Here is a 16,053-nt window from a genome sequence, read left to right as displayed (position 1 = left end):
CGTCAGGTGAGCCCTGCAGATTCCTCCGTGGCCCCCAGCACTGACTCAGCGGAGGAGTCACTTGCTGGCCCACTACGTTGTAGGTCTGCCCGCTGGTCAGCCCGCGTTTTGGGTAAAGGTGCCTGCTATGCGTGGTCCCCACTAGGCGATCCCATATGCTTATTCAGCCACGGTTAAGTCCCCCCCCCCTGGGCGGACCCGTGTCTTCCCTCCCCGCTAACCACTCTTTTGCTATGCGTACTCCCCCTTTTTAGGGCTAGTCCATATGTAAATTCTGCCATCTATCCCCCCTTGGGTAACGGATGGCCTCCGCAGCGTCCTCCCTATCGGGATTGCACGCTTCCCAACGTACTGTCGTATTTTCCTAGAATTATCTAGATGCTCACGACTTCCCAAAAAATATATATAAATCCGTAAAACTTCTGTTGAAGTAGGATAAATTAGGGCCAGGGACACGTTGGAGGACCGCGCCCCCCATGATGTGGGTGCGTCACGCTTGCTTGACTATCTCCTCATCGGGGGTGTTGGTAAGGTGCAGTCATTATGGCGCTTTCAATGGGCTCCCAATGCGTGGATTTTACAATCAAATCCACTTATAGTGCTGAAGTTCCCCCCGAAGGGGAACGTTCGAGGTTACTAAAGTAACCCTTCGTTCCCCGAGGAGGGGAACGGAAGCACTATACTCCGTCGCCATAATGACTGTCCCTTAGCTGTTGAAAGTCTCTTCAGCTTAAAAAGGATAGCGTCTGCTGCGCCAGGTGAGCTTATATACTCAGTTGATTGCTTATGCCGCTCACCTGCGCAGGCTTGCGCTGCCAATTCATTCTTAATTGGCCCGTTCAATACTCTTTCAGACGAGTAGCTTCTGAACCGAACCTCCCTATGCGTGGATTTTACAATCAAATCCACTTATAGTGCTTCCGTTCCCCTCCTCGGGGAACGAAGGGTTACTTTAGTAACCTCGAACGTTATGCGGTGCCACAGAGTTTGACCTCTTTCTTGACTTCACACAACGCATGCATCATGACATCACTTTTTAGACGCTATTGGTTAAATGCTGGCAAAGTAGAACATGGAAGCAGCTTAAAGTGGAAAGCGTGAGTATGTCTGCAGTCTGGAGGTATTATAAAGTTGATGACGACAACATTGCCATTGCCAACATTGTGAGATATGTAACCTTGGGATCGCCTGTCGGGTATTTTAGGTTGGGGTGCTATTTGTTTTTATATTAGATTTTGCTATATTTACTGTTGCACTAAAGTCCAAAAGTGAAGAATTTATGTTATTTATTAGTCAAAGTCAGCTTTATTGTCAATTCAACCACATGTACAGGACATATAGAGAATCGAAATTACGTTACTCTCAGACCCTAGGTGCCTAACATATAGTGATGTTTGTAAACAAATTTCGGGAGGAGCATGCGCAGAAGTTTCAGTTTCGAATACGTCATTGACAATTATCCCATCATCAAATCAGTTTCTGAGCAACGCCTATATATACCAAAGCTGTCTTACCTGCAGCATCCCACCTCTTTAGCATCCCTCCACCACCCCGTCACCTCACCTCTTGCATTGCATTCCCGGGGGGAGCGTTCTGGGGCCGGGCTAGATACTTCGCTCGAATCCCAACTCCTCTTTGTTTCCTTATAAGGGGAATAACTCGAGTTGGGGTGTCTCCTCGAGCTCAGAGCCCTCCCCCCGGACAGCACGCCAAATATACTTTATACTTAAACGAATGCAAGTGTGAACTCGTGAAATATTAATACAAAAAAGTAGAGTTTTAAGAAAGAATTTACAATAAATACAATTATACATAAGATGTAATCTAAATATATACATAAATGTAATCTAAAGAATAATAAAAGAAAATGTAACAATACAATACAATGACATTAAGGGCATACGGCAATGAGTGCAAACCAGAGTTGTGCAGATAAAGAACAATTACTTGATTGTTCAAGCTACCTCACAGAAGTGCTCTGTTTGTTAACAGAGTTGTTGAATGTTAAAATATAGTGGAATTAAATAAAAGTAGGCGACGCAGTGGTGCAGTAGGTAGTGCTGTCGCCTAACAGCAAGAAGGTTGCTGGGTCAGTTCAGTTGGAGTTTCTGTGTGGAGTTTGCATGTTCTCCCTGCTTTCGTGTGGGTTTCCTCTGGGTGCTCTGGTTTCTCCCAAAGTCCAAAGACATGTGGTACAGGTAAATTGCGTAGGCTAAATTGTCCGTAGTGTATGAGTGTGTGTAAATGAGTGTGTGTGTGTGTTTCCCAGGGATGGGTTGCGGCTGGAAGGGCATCCGGTGTGTAAAGAGTGCTGGATAAGTTGCCAGTTCATTCCGCTGTGGCGAACCCGGATTAATAAAGGGACTAAGCCGAAAAGAAAATGAATGAACGAATGATGTTCTCCCTGCATTTGTGTGGGGTTCTGACGAGAGCTAAGTTACTACTTCTAATCAAACCTTTAGAAAAAGTAACAATAATAAATAATAACTTTTTATTCATATAAAGAGCCAACTGTAAAATGAAACAGACATTAATCGTAACCAAATATATGAATCACACAGATTTTTGTTAGAAAGAAAGAAGAATGGAAAGAGGGTCTTTCCTATCTCTAAACATAATAGTTTAAATAACTCATTTCTTATAACTGATTTCTTTTATCTTTGCCATGATGACAGTAAATAATATTTTAATAGATATTGTTTAAAGGGCCATGAAACCCCCTCGTTTCAGCAGGGTGTTTTCACACCTCTACTTTGGAAAAAGTCAGAAAAGTGGGCGTGCCCAGCTCTGTTTAGGGGGGAGTGTCGGAGGAACTGAAGTGGGAGGGTGTGGGAGTGTCTATTTGGGCACGCGCGAGTTTCAGTCAAAATACTCACACACAGGAGAAAGAGATGGTGTTTAACCTACATGGACATCTGTAGTGGAATTATTTGCCAAATTATTAAATGGTGGACTTTAACTGCAGTTTGGCTCCTTCATTCATGCCCCTCGCGACAAACGAGATATTTGATTCGAGGATCTGCTCTAAGCGTGTATTTTTCATGCAATGTTTGATACCTCACGGCGAATGAGAGAAAAAAAAACCTCTGCATTTTCCGGAAACTTAGATGCACTCGGCAGGTAGCGTCAGAAAGCCGCGTGTGTTATTCCGGTCACAAAATGCGGTTAAAAACCCTACACGAGGTTAAAGTTTGGTTGTGGTCCTAACATGTTACGGTGCAATAGTTAACTTAGTTCGATACGAACAAACTGAATAAACAAAGAGCACTGGTCACTCACTTACCAAATCTGTAGAGACAGGACAATCACCAGCAACTAGAGCCGCGTCTTTATGAAGAGAATACTACAAGCGAATCCAGATCTCAGCGTTTGCAGATGAGAACAGCTCTCAGGTAAACAATAATCCTCCTTAGACACGTAAGTTATTGTTGTCGAGCGTCGCGTACACTGTTAATCCACACGTGAGTCTGAGCTCTCACAGAGAGAAAAAGAAAACGAAACTTAACTGCAGCAAACTATAAAAGCAACACTTCACGCTTGTTTTGCCAACACAACGTGGCGTCTATGTCGTGTAAACACAGTAATGAATTGTAATGAAGTTGCACAATAGAGCGCGCTGATTGGTTTGAACCAAGCCTTACTCATGCATTAATGCAACACACTGTAAGATGTAATAAGACACACTCTGGCACAGACGCCCAGTCTGCATGCTGGAATACACGCTATTATGTCATGACCGTGACGCAGCTTCAAAAATTCGTTTCAAACAGGAAGTACGAATTTGCTTGAAATAACGCAAAAACAACCAATTTACACTTTTTAGTGAAATATAGGTGTCCTAATAGTGTTTTTAGTAGTGTGGGACACATATACGACTGTCAACAGCTCAAAAAATGTGTTTTGGTGTTTCGTGACCCTTTAAGATTCTAGTATGCAGCTTAAAGTGCAATTAGGTCAATTAGGTCAGGGTTATTTAGGCATTTCATTGTATAATGATGGTTTGTTCTGCAGACAATCGAAAAAAAAACATTGCTTAAGAGGGCTAATAATATTGACCTTAAAATGGTTTAAATAAATAAAATAAAAAAACTGCTTTTATTCTAAGAAAAATAAAACAAATAAGACTTTTTCCAGAAGAAAAAATATGATAGAAAATACCGTTTAAAATGTCTTGCTCTGTTAAACATCATTTAGGAAATATTTGGAAAAAATAATAATTTTTACTTCAAATGTATCTTCAAAATGTAATTGAATAAGACATGCCTTTCCATATACAGGACATATGGTCTGGCATCTACTACATTATTGAAGATTGTGTTTCTAAGCCACCATCATTAAATGATGATGAGGACATTACATAAAGGTATGAGGAAATATCATCTGAGTTTGACTTTTACAACCGTCTCCTTCCTGTGATTCAAAACACTCAGTGAATCATCAGAAGCATGATTCAGAGCTGCTGTGTATGTCAGGTGTGGATGAGAGCTGCAGACTCCATGACTGATCACAAATCAGATGCCAAAACAGCTGGTTGTTAGTATTTAAGTCCTGTATATATAATAACTGAACAAACCCCATCGGAAAACCATACATCTCCATCGGCCACTGGACTCCTGTGATCAATAATAATGATAAATCGCGCAGTTATAGCATTATTGATTCCTTTAAGAACATAAACAGGACATTACAAATGGATATATAAGATTACGCATGCCTTTGAGCTATAGTTTCATAGCTGAAATGAAAGTTACTGATGGCATTTAAGTGGGATTTAAAGCATAACATTATAACGACATTTTCCAAAGCTCAATTATTAAGCTTTAACACCAAAATTACTGTTAAAAAATGTATCAGTTTAACAATATATCAAAAAATTAATTAAAATAAAATTGAACGTGTCAATGAAGACATTATTCGAGTTGCAAAAGATTTCTATTATAAATAAACAACATGCATTTGATTTATGAAGGATAATTAAAATGATATAGCTTTATATATTATATATTTAATATTATATGGAAATGCATAAATACTAATAATTGCAAAAAAATAAGCCCTGATTTATCATTTATTAATTTATTATTATACATTTTAACTGTATTTTAAATGTTTATACTATTATTAAGTAAAAGTAATTTTGTAATATATTAAGTATTATGGCGACGTAGTGGCGCAGTAGGTAGTGCTGTCGCCTCACAGCAAGAAGGTCGCTGGTTCGAACCACGGCTCAGTTGGCGTTTCTGTGTGGAGTTTGCATGTTCTCCCTGCGTTCGCGTGAGTTTCCTCCGGGTGCTCCGGTTTCCCCCACAGTCCAAAGACATGCAGTACATGTAAGAGTGTATGGGTGTTTCCTGGTGTTGGGTTGTGGCTGGAAGGGCATACGCGGCATAAAACTTAAGCTGGATAAGTTGGCGGTTCAATCCGCTGTGGCGACCCCTGAACAATAAAGAGAATAAGCCAAAAAGATAATGAATGAAAAAAAAAATGAAATAATGAAATGTATACAACTACATCCCCAAATTACCAAACTTTTTTGCTTCCCAATATACCGTAAAACAAGCTCCTCAGACATATACACAGGATATCACACATCAACATCCATCCTGCTGCCACTTTTGTCCACCATACCATGGTATTTCATTCCTAGGCAACACAATGAACTTCCACCTAAGAGATTTGAGCATTTAAAAATAAACCCCAGCGTGATGCCCTGCTAACGGCAGGCAGCTCTGATAAACACTGTACAGTAAGAGACTACAGCTTCTCTGGTATACAGCTGAAGTAAAAAATTATAAGCCCTCCTATGAATTTGTTTTCATGAATGATGTTTAACAGAGCAAGGAATTTTTTACAGAATTCTCTATAATTTTTTTTTTCTTATTATTTGTTTTATTTTGGCTGTAATTAAAGTTTTTTAGTTTTAAAAAATCTTCTTAAGGTCAATAATATTAGCCATCTTTAGCAATATTTTCTTGATTGTCTACAGAACAAACCACTGTTTAAGGTGCAGTAGGTGATTGTCTTCAGAAGCATTTTCTGTTGTGCTGGTTGAAAGTCTCTTCACAGTCTAATAGTAATGATTACAGTAAATGATCTAAATGTATTTATATGGATTTTTATATTTTGGGTAAGGCATAAAACTAAAAAATGTTCATCCAATTAAACATCTCTCATAATTACGAAAAGTAGGCGAATCTGTCTGTCAGCAAATGCAGATTTGAACAACTGTGCAGATGTTTGTATGCATCTCCGCCGACGGTTGTTTGTGCTGCGTGTTCACGAGAGAGGGTGCGCGCGCGAGAGATCAGTAAAAACATGCTGAATCAAAACTATTTAAAAACCTACAACAATATTGGAGTTACCTTTGCACGCTGGAGAAAGGATGACACAATGCCTAAAGGATTTCTCTTAGACAGGTAATGTTTTGTTTTTAGAACTATTTAGCTTCATGCAAAGGTGATGTAACTTTAGATGTTGTTGTTACAAACGGGTTATATCTTCACAGAAGTGTTTTTCAGCCGCTAAAATCTTCCGATGAAAGATTGATAAGACTATTTTTAGTTTTATAAGGGACCTTTTACAGCATCTATAATGTAGATTTTAATTGGTTTAACAACAAAACACAAGTAAATAGCGTTATTCCGCCTATTCTCTCCCTGTATTGTTTACCATGCAACTCTAAATATTCACTTTGAAATAGCATGTCAGTTTGGCTTGCTCAATGCCGGACAAGCACTAGTCGCTTTTAACACATGAGAGAGGGTTCTTTTGCTGTGTTAGTGCTTAAGGAGGCGTGGCTCTAGACGGCAGGGGAGGGGCTGTGATTCTGAGATTTATGCTAAGCTGTTAGCATTGTGGAAGATCACCTACTGCACCTATAAATGATTCGTCTGATTACCCTTACTTGCCTAATTAGCCTATTTAGGCCTTTAAATGTTACTATAAGCTGAATAATAGTATCTTGAACAATATCTAGTAAAATATGATGTACTGTCATTATGGCAAAGATAAAATAAATCAGTCATTAAAAATGTGTTATTAAAATTATTATGTTTAGAAATGTGTTGAAAAAAATCTGCTCTCCGTTAAACAGAAATTGTGGAAAAAAATATACAGGGGGGCTAATAATTCAGGAGGTCTAATAATTCTGACTTCAACTGTACAGTGATCCTCCATGAACCCCGCAGTCATGTTTTTTATGGGCCTGAGATTAAACATGAGTCTGCATGTCTGTGAATCACATGCCAGTGTTTCTCAGTCTCTCTGCCCGCTCTGATGCCGACGGAGAGGGTGTGCTGGACGAACAGAGCGAGGTGTGAAGGAGTTACTGAGTCCTTGTCAGTTTGCCAATAACACAAATCCCGCTTTATATGCGTGCGTGCGTGTGCGTGTGTGTTGTGTTAGTGGTGCACATGAAAGCAGCAGGGTTGGGCTGAAATGCATTACGCATCAGAATGTGCAATGAAAATATTTGGGTTGCATAAGGGTTTAGGTTAGCAAACATCCACTCACCGGCTAAAAAGGCTAGCTTCAGGCCATGCATTTATCAAAAAAATATGTGCTGACGGAAGAGATGATTGTTTAATATTTTTGTTAAGTGGGGATGAGGCTAGTTGTTACCTAAGAGTGCGAATCAGAAAGTAAGAGTTTTCGAGCATCAAAATATAAATACTTTTTTAATTGTACTTAATTGCAGGGCTGGATTTAAAAAATTGTATTACTTTTGCTTATGGTAGCACACTAGTTTGATCATGCATAAATAGCATTATAACTATATTGTACATGATATCACAGGCGATTGTCTTCTGACATATCAGAAGTCGCTGTCGCCACTGGCTCGCATGTTTTAGGATTGGTAGAGCTACGCATCGATGAATTTGTTCTTCAGTATTTGAACTCTCAGTAATGATTTTAAATCACACTGAACTGAGCTAAACTGAACTGAACTGAACTTAAACACTAAAAACTGAACTACACTGTTCCAGTTACTATGACCATTTATGTGAAGCTGCTTTGACACAATCTACATTGAAAAAGCGCTATACAAATAAAGCTGAATTAAATTGAATTGAATAGTGCACCTAAAAAGATATGAATGACACTCCTTATAGAGCTTGAGAAGCACAGTTCTCTAGAATAGTTTGTCAAACACAGAGTTGCAGGTTAAAGAAACAGCATGGGAGGAAGTTGATAAAAAATAAAAAGTGCATTTATATACATAGATAGGTAACTAGATAGAATAGACAGGGATAGATTGATCTGTGCGACAGCCACCGATGAGCTACACGCTGCAGACGCAGCCAGTGTGAAAGGCTCTTGACTTGCCTATTTTGACAAATACACATCAACGTTGCACGCTCACACAGAGCCCAAAATGGGAGGTTGTGAATGGGTCAGCCCAATAGCAAAAAAGAAAAGACCCAATGGGCTGCAGATTTTGTCACAAGGGCCGGTCTTACTTTCAGAGCTTCACAGATCACACCATCGTCAATTAATTAGGCAGAAAAAAATGATAGGCTGCAAAGTGTTTTATGGGCCAATCAGATCATAAGAAGATGATCAGGCCATCCCAAAAAGTATGTCGGCCTAGCGGGAAACTGCCCGGTCTGCCAGATACCCAGTCCGCCCCTGCTTCATTTTACATATAACTCTTTAATTATATATTGATTTATTTATTGTTTCTGACATTTGAAAAATGTGTCCCGTTAAAATTTTCTAAGCAAATCCTAAGCAATAAAATAATTCTGAGCAAAGCAAGTGTCTACCAAAATTGTTTACCCTGATTTATTGAAAATACCCTGATTTATTGTCATTCAGTTTACCAATAGTTGTATATATATGTATATTAGTGCTGGGTAAAAAATTATCACAATTAATCACATCCAAAATAACAGTTTTGACATAAATTAAGTATGTATTGTCTTTATTTATTATGTATATATAAATGCACACATACATGCATATATTTGAGAAAATTATTAATATTTATATATAAAACATGTATGTATTATGTATACAATACAATTTAAATATCTATGTAACTTTTTGTGTAGTTTCTACAGTGTAGTTTCTTTGTGTAGTATCTATTTATTTGTGTGTATCACATATACATAATAAATATAAATATTTAATAAATAATATAATAAATAAATTATATATATATATATATATATATATATATATATATATATATATATATATATATATATATATACTGTATATATATATACTGTATATATATATATACTGTATATATATATATATATATATATATATATATATATATATATATATATATATATATATATATATAAGGCAAGGCAAGGCAATCACTTTTTTATCACACACATATATTGTGTCAAAACAAACTTTTGGGTTTGTACTTTGATATTAAAAAGCTCATTTAAGACTATATGGGCTTACATTGGCAATTAGTAGAGCTAAATGATGTACTTTTTTGCATGATGTAATCTTTTTGCATCTTAAACTATCCTTAAACCTTCAATCCTAAAACGACCCAAGCTTTTAATCATTGGTCTGCATGCAAGAAGACTTTATTCAATCGCAACCTAACATAATTAGGTATGATGCCATATTAAATTTATACATTTTAATAAAACAGATCCTGCCATGTTTGTACACAAATATATTTGTTATGCTTAATCACCAGCAGTTATGAAATAAATGAATGCAGACAATTTTCTTGCAATTAACATGCTTTCTGTGTATATAAAATTACTAGGTATTAAGAACTAGCCAAAAAAGTTTTTATACTATTATAATGTAACTAAATGTTTTCCGCTTACTAATATTGCCAACAGAATATGTTGTGTAAGAAGTGAAAACAAGAAACCATGCTGGCAAATTCAGACTAAAGTCAAATATATATAATAAAGAGGGCAGATTACAACTAGGCTGATGTTCAGAGGGTTTATTTTTCCCTCATAAATCTCAGGTCAGGACAGGTTGTCACATTTTTATACCGACAAGCTGTTGCATGTGCTTTGCAAGTTGCAATTTTATGCAAATCAGCCATTACATTTTTAGAAAACAATCGTCTGGTGTATATCTTTGGTTGTACTCCATTAACTATTTTACGTTTTTTATTGCCTGACGTTACCACTGTTGATAAAAAGTCAGCCTAATTGCAAGTGGGGCATCTTGTCACCAAAGGTCATTGGGTTTAATGAACGGTATTTTTACTTTTGTTTTATTTATTTATTTATTGATTTATTGAGTGAGTGAAAACGGTAGAATTGTTTTAAAGTTTATAAAATGAACCTTCACTGACAAATACTGACTGAAAAAAGAAACATATGACAGCTTTTCCTTCACCTCTGAAAAAACAGCGACCAGATGTGTCCAGAAAAGAGCAAAGGGCGAGATGTCCCAGAAAACTGTATAAAGTTTAAACAAACAGTCCCAAAGTCCCTTTCAATACATTACATAATTTAAGAAAAGCTTAAAGCTAAAATACCTTTAACGGTATCCATAATTAAACACGCCCAACAGATCAAAAAGAATAAAAGTATCACAGAAATTATAACGTATTCCGCCAGTTTTCACAGCCTTTTCCAGTGAAACGCCTTTCAGAAGCAAGAAAAACAAGAGACGAACTTACAGAAGTCCCAGAAGAAAGTCGAAATGCACTTCATATTCATCTTTCCACATCTTTCACTGGAGATCAGGCATCAGTCCCGCGGGGAGCGAGAAATATCCTTTCAACTCCATTCGCCTTCAGGCGCTTTGCGCGTTGAGTAATCAGGATTTTCCAGAATGGAACAAGTTTTCGACGCTGTTGTGGCTGAAAGGGGGGTTCAGGTGAACTGTCTGACCGAATGCCGTTCGCGTTACTCGATAAAAACGCTTCCGACGCGAGTAATTCAAAGCGAATCCGCGCGCGCGCTTTGACACCGGCGATTTGGCGCAAACGGCTTCCCAGTGTGAAGTTCCTCAAAGTCGGACACAAGGGAAGGGGGCGGAGAGAGTCGCTCTGGATGGATTGAATTACTCAATGAGTTCTGCCCGAGCCATATTTCCATATTTCCGAAGTGGAAGCAGCGCTTTGGACCGGAGCCCGGGAGCAGCAGGCCGTTAGTCTGCACTGAGCGACTATTATCAGACTCTCGACTCACTTCATCTCTCACTGGCACACAACAAGTTCACGTTTATTCATCACAGCATAACTAAATGCATTACTAATAATATTACTATTTTATTTATTTAATTGCGAACATAAATATAAAATCAATCGCTGATGATAATCAATTGCAGTGACATCAAACTAAAAAGCTATTGCAAAAAAATAATAATAAATAAAAATCTGAACATTTTAAAGGATGAAATGAAGACTGGATTGAATGAAGTCTTATTATAGTATTTCCTCTTCAGTGTAGCTGAATAATGCATTTAGGTTTTCTTTGAACTAATAATAATTGTTTATTAATAATTAATGATTATAACTATTAATAATTATATCCATAGTGAATAGGTAAACTATTAAATAGTTAACTAAAGAATAGTTAAACTATTACTACTAGATATTAAGTTACAACCATATATATGTAAGTCAGAATTATTAGCCCCCCTTTGAATATTTATTTTTTTCTTTTTTGAATATTTCCCAAATGATGTTTAACAGAGCAAGGAAATTTTCACAGTATGTCTGATAATATTTTTTCTTCTGGAGAAAGACAAATTTGTTTTATTTCAGCTAGAATAAAAGCAGTTTATATAAAAAGTAATTATAAAAATTATATATATATATATATATATATATATATATATATATATATATATATATATATATATATATATATATATATATATATATAAATATATATATATATATATATATATATATATATATATATATATTATTATTATTATTATTATTTATTTTTTTATAACTCACCTAATTACCCTAACCTGCCTAGTTAACCCAGTTAACCTAGTTAAGCCTTTAAATGTCACTTTAAGCTGTATAGAAGTGTCTTGAAAAATATCTATTAAATTATTTACTGTCATCATGGCAAAGATAAAATAAATCAGTTATTAGAAATGAGTTATTAAAACTATAATGTTTACAAATGTATTGAAAAAAAAAAAAACCTACTCTCCCTCAAACAAAATATGGGGAAAAAATCGGCAGGGGGTTTAATGATTCAACGATATTTTAATTATATTTAATAATTATAATTATATATATAATTTATTTACTTTGGCTCAGTGGTTCATAATGATAAATCAATAAAGAAAATTGGTAACACTTTATTTTGACGGTCCATTTGAGCATTGGTAGACCGTCTGCTTAATATCTGTTGATACAGACATTCAACAGACATTTAACTGACTATAAAAAAACTTTGCAAGTACATGTAAACTTACACTAACCCCAACCCCAACCTAACAGTCTACTTATAATCTAATGATAATTAATTGGCATGTAGATGCAATGTAACTTAATTCAACAAACGGACCATCAAAATAAAGTGTGACCAGATAATTAATTGTTGACAAAAATATAAATAAAAAACTGTCTAATTGGTAAGGTTTTACAGCATCATGGGTTATGTAGTTATTTGTCTTTGTTTGCACAAATTCTGTGAATTAACAAAGCTTAGAAAAATGTGTTATATGTAATGCGCACAGCAAAATAGGATTAGTTTCATTAAAATGAGAAAACTTGTTGCGTTAAAAGTGTTCATGTGACTAGAAAATATTAGTAAACCCTTTGTAACTTAAGTTGACTAAACTTTAATAATTATGCACAGTTCATTAACTTCATAATTTTAAGGCAACAGGGTTACTGACTTTTTATGTAAAGCCCACTCTTTTACTGTGAGAGCAACAGATTTACTTCATTTTTTGAGCAAATTCAACTAATCACTTTTACAGTGTAAATATTTTTATTTTTATTTAAAGCTCTCAGCTGGTGTTAAAAAATAATACTATATATTTTCCTTATTCCAATTGTTTTAAAACTTCTGATTCTGTTGCCCATAGAAGAAAACACTAAGAATTTATATATAAAAAAAAATAAACAAAATAAGCGTGTTCATGATTATACATAAAAAATGGAATAACATAATAAGAAAATGTCCGTTTTCAAAATCAAGCCGCATGACAAGGTGTTTTTAATGTCTAAACATCAATGAAAGTGAATGAGAGCAGAAGTCTCAAGCCAAAAATTATTCAAAGGGCTGCGCACGCTCATACATAAAGAATAAGGCCTAACAATCACACAAGAAAACTATTTAAAAATCAGATTTTAAAAATACATTCGACAACAGTTTGGCAGGCTGAGAGCGAGGTTCCTCTAAGTTTATACGTGGAAACTAAATTATGAATGAACTCCAGAGACTTAAGTGAACTTAAGTGCATTAAAAATATAGATTATTCCAAGTTAAAAATACATTGAAGCATGCAGACTTCGAGCTCACAAACAAACTGGAAAGCTTGATGCAGCTGCAAAATCTAACATTTCCATTAAGTGGTGACTCACATTCACATGGCAGAACAGACACAAATAACGTCCAACACGCTAACAAATTCACACACACACTTCATGACAAAATGCTCCATGGTCCTGCATTGCTTCATGTGTAACCCTTTATCTTTTAAAACGTGCAGTTATCTCTTCAGGATCAGGATGTGAGGTAGAGTGAAGCCTTTTGCTTGTCTGTTATCTGTGCCATCTGCATGCTTCAGTAACCTGCAGCCACCACATGTTTGTCCCCTCATCAGCAAACATCAGATCATTCAGCTCAATGGCCATCGTAATTGGTTACAGTGTTCATGACAACTCATGCTAGGCCACCATCACAACTAATAACTACATTTCTTTTCTCTCTCTGTTGCTCACGCCGTCTATTTTCAGTTTGATCATATCAGTATCACTTTAGAGGTCACAAATTAGCTCCACACACACACACACAAGACTTTTGCTGCTTGGGGAAACTTAATTGTTTTTTATTCAGGCTACTTACATTTGCAGAAAAACAAACAAACAATCAAACAATCAAACAACCAATCAATCAATCAATCAATCAATCAATCAATCAATCAATCAATCAATCAATCAATCAATCAATCAATCAATCAATCAATCAATCAATCAATTAATAACCTTTTAGTGTACATACCAATAACTCCTATATCCCACACTGGACAAAAATTCTCAGAATATAATTTTACGGTCATATACAATGATCACCTTTGACAATTTAATTCACCAAAACATTCAGTCATTTATTTATTCATTTTCCTTTGGCTTAGCCCCTTATTTATGAGGAGTCGCCACAGCAGAATGAACCATCAACGATTCCACTAAAAAAGAACATAATATGGAAGTCAATAGTTACTTGTTTTCTATAATTTTTTAACAAGTTTGTGACAAATGAAGGATGAGTAAATGATTAAAGTATTTTCATTTACAACTTCCTTTTTGTTGAAAAGCACAAATGAAGTTATTTTGAAGAATGTTAGAAAACAGGTAACCATTGACATCCATAGAGTTAGGATTAGGGATTAAAAAACCCTTAAGTCAATGGTTACCGGGTTCCATCATTTTTCAATAGGTTTGTGACAAATGAATGATAAGTAAATGATTACAGTATTTTTATTTAGGATCTTCTTCTTTTTTTTTTTTTTTGCTAAAAAGCACAAAAGATGATAATTTAAAAATCTTAAAAAAAACAGATACCCATTGACATCCATAGGGTTAGGGTTAAAAGAAACACATACTGTACAAGTCAATGGTTACCAGTTTCCATCTTTTTTCAACAGGTTTGTGACAAATGAAGGATGAGTAAGTGATTACAATATATTTATTTTTTAACTTTCTTTTTTTTTAGCTGAAAAGCACAGGAGAAGATAATTTGAAGAATGTTTAAAAACAGATAACCACTTTCATAGGGTTATGGTTAAAAAAATTGACTGGTAACCATTGACTTGTTGTGGGTTTTTTTTTTAACCTTAACCCTATGGATTTCAATGGATACCAGTTTTTTAAGATTGTATTAAAGTATCATACTTTGTGCTTTTTAGCAAAAAAAAAAAAAAAAAAAAAAAAAAAAAAAGATATTTAATCAAATTACTGTAAAAAAATATTAAATAACACATGATATGGAAGTCAATGTTTACCAGTTTCTATAATTTTTCAACAGGTTTGTGACAAATTAATAATGAGTAAATGATTATAATATTTTTCTTCTTTTTTGCTAAAAAGCACAAATATGTTATTTTGATAAATGTTAGAAAACAGGTAACCACTAACATACATAGGGTTAGGATTAGGATTAAAAAAAAAACTATTATGGAAGTCAGTGGTTACCAGTTTCCATCAATTTTTAACAGGTTTGTGACAAATAAAGCATGAGGAAATGATGACAGTATTTTTATTTACGATCGTATTATTATTATTATTATTTTTATTTTTTTGCAAAAAAGAATAAACAATATGTTGAAGAATGTTACAAAACAGGTAACCACTGATATCAATAGGCTTAGGGTTAGGGTTAAAAACGAACATAATATGGAAGTCAATGGTTATTGGTTTCCATGATTTTTTAACAGGTTTGTGGCAAATGAAGGATGAGTAAATAATTACAGTATTTTTATTTATGACTTCCTTTTAGGTTGAAAACGCAAAAGATGTTTTAAAGAATTTTAGAAATTAGGTAACCATTGACATCCATAGGGTTAGGGTAATACACATACAAATAGAATGGTTCCCAACTTCCATAAGTTTTTAACAGGATTGTGGCAATATAAGGATGAGTAAAAGATTACAGTGTTTTTATATACGACTTTCTTCGTTGCTGAAAAGCACAAGAGAAGATATTTTGAAGAATATTAGAAAACAGGTAACCACTGATATCCATAGGGTTAGGGTAAAAAAAAATACATACTATGGAAGCCAATGGTTAGCGGTTTCCAACATTTTTCAACAGGTTTGTGACAATTGAAAGATGCGTAAATGATTGCAGTATTTTTATTTACAACTTTATTTTTTGCTAAAAAAGGAAGATATTTTGAAGAATGTTAAAAACA

The 16,053-nt window shown here is 35.1% G+C and overlaps 1 protein-coding gene across 10 annotated transcripts in view; it reads right to left on the bottom strand.

Moving 5' to 3' along the window:
- psd2 (pleckstrin and Sec7 domain containing 2) overlaps positions 1-16,053 on the bottom strand; it is a 186,567-nt gene that overhangs the window by 59,640 nt on the left and 110,874 nt on the right. For 3 of the 10 annotated variants that reach the window (XR_012390204.1, XM_073922515.1, XM_073922514.1), the window contains exon 1: positions 10,622-10,945. The exons of the other annotated variants lie outside the window; for them this stretch is intronic. Coding sequence is in view for 2 of the 3 variants with exons in the window: in XM_073922515.1 (XP_073778616.1) it covers positions 10,622-10,671 (50 nt within the window). In the remaining variant the exon portion in view is untranslated. Of the gene's footprint in view, positions 1-10,621; positions 10,946-16,053 lie in introns of those variants that run through there. 10 annotated transcript variants of the gene reach the window in all.

The sequence above is a fragment of the Danio rerio genome, chromosome 14 (assembly GCF_049306965.1).
Source record: "Danio rerio strain Tuebingen ecotype United States chromosome 14, GRCz12tu, whole genome shotgun sequence".
Classification (NCBI taxonomy): Eukaryota; Metazoa; Chordata; class Actinopteri; order Cypriniformes; family Danionidae; genus Danio; species Danio rerio.
The sequence above is the reverse complement of the archived record's forward strand: the minus strand, read 5'-3'. Positions and strand labels throughout refer to the sequence as shown.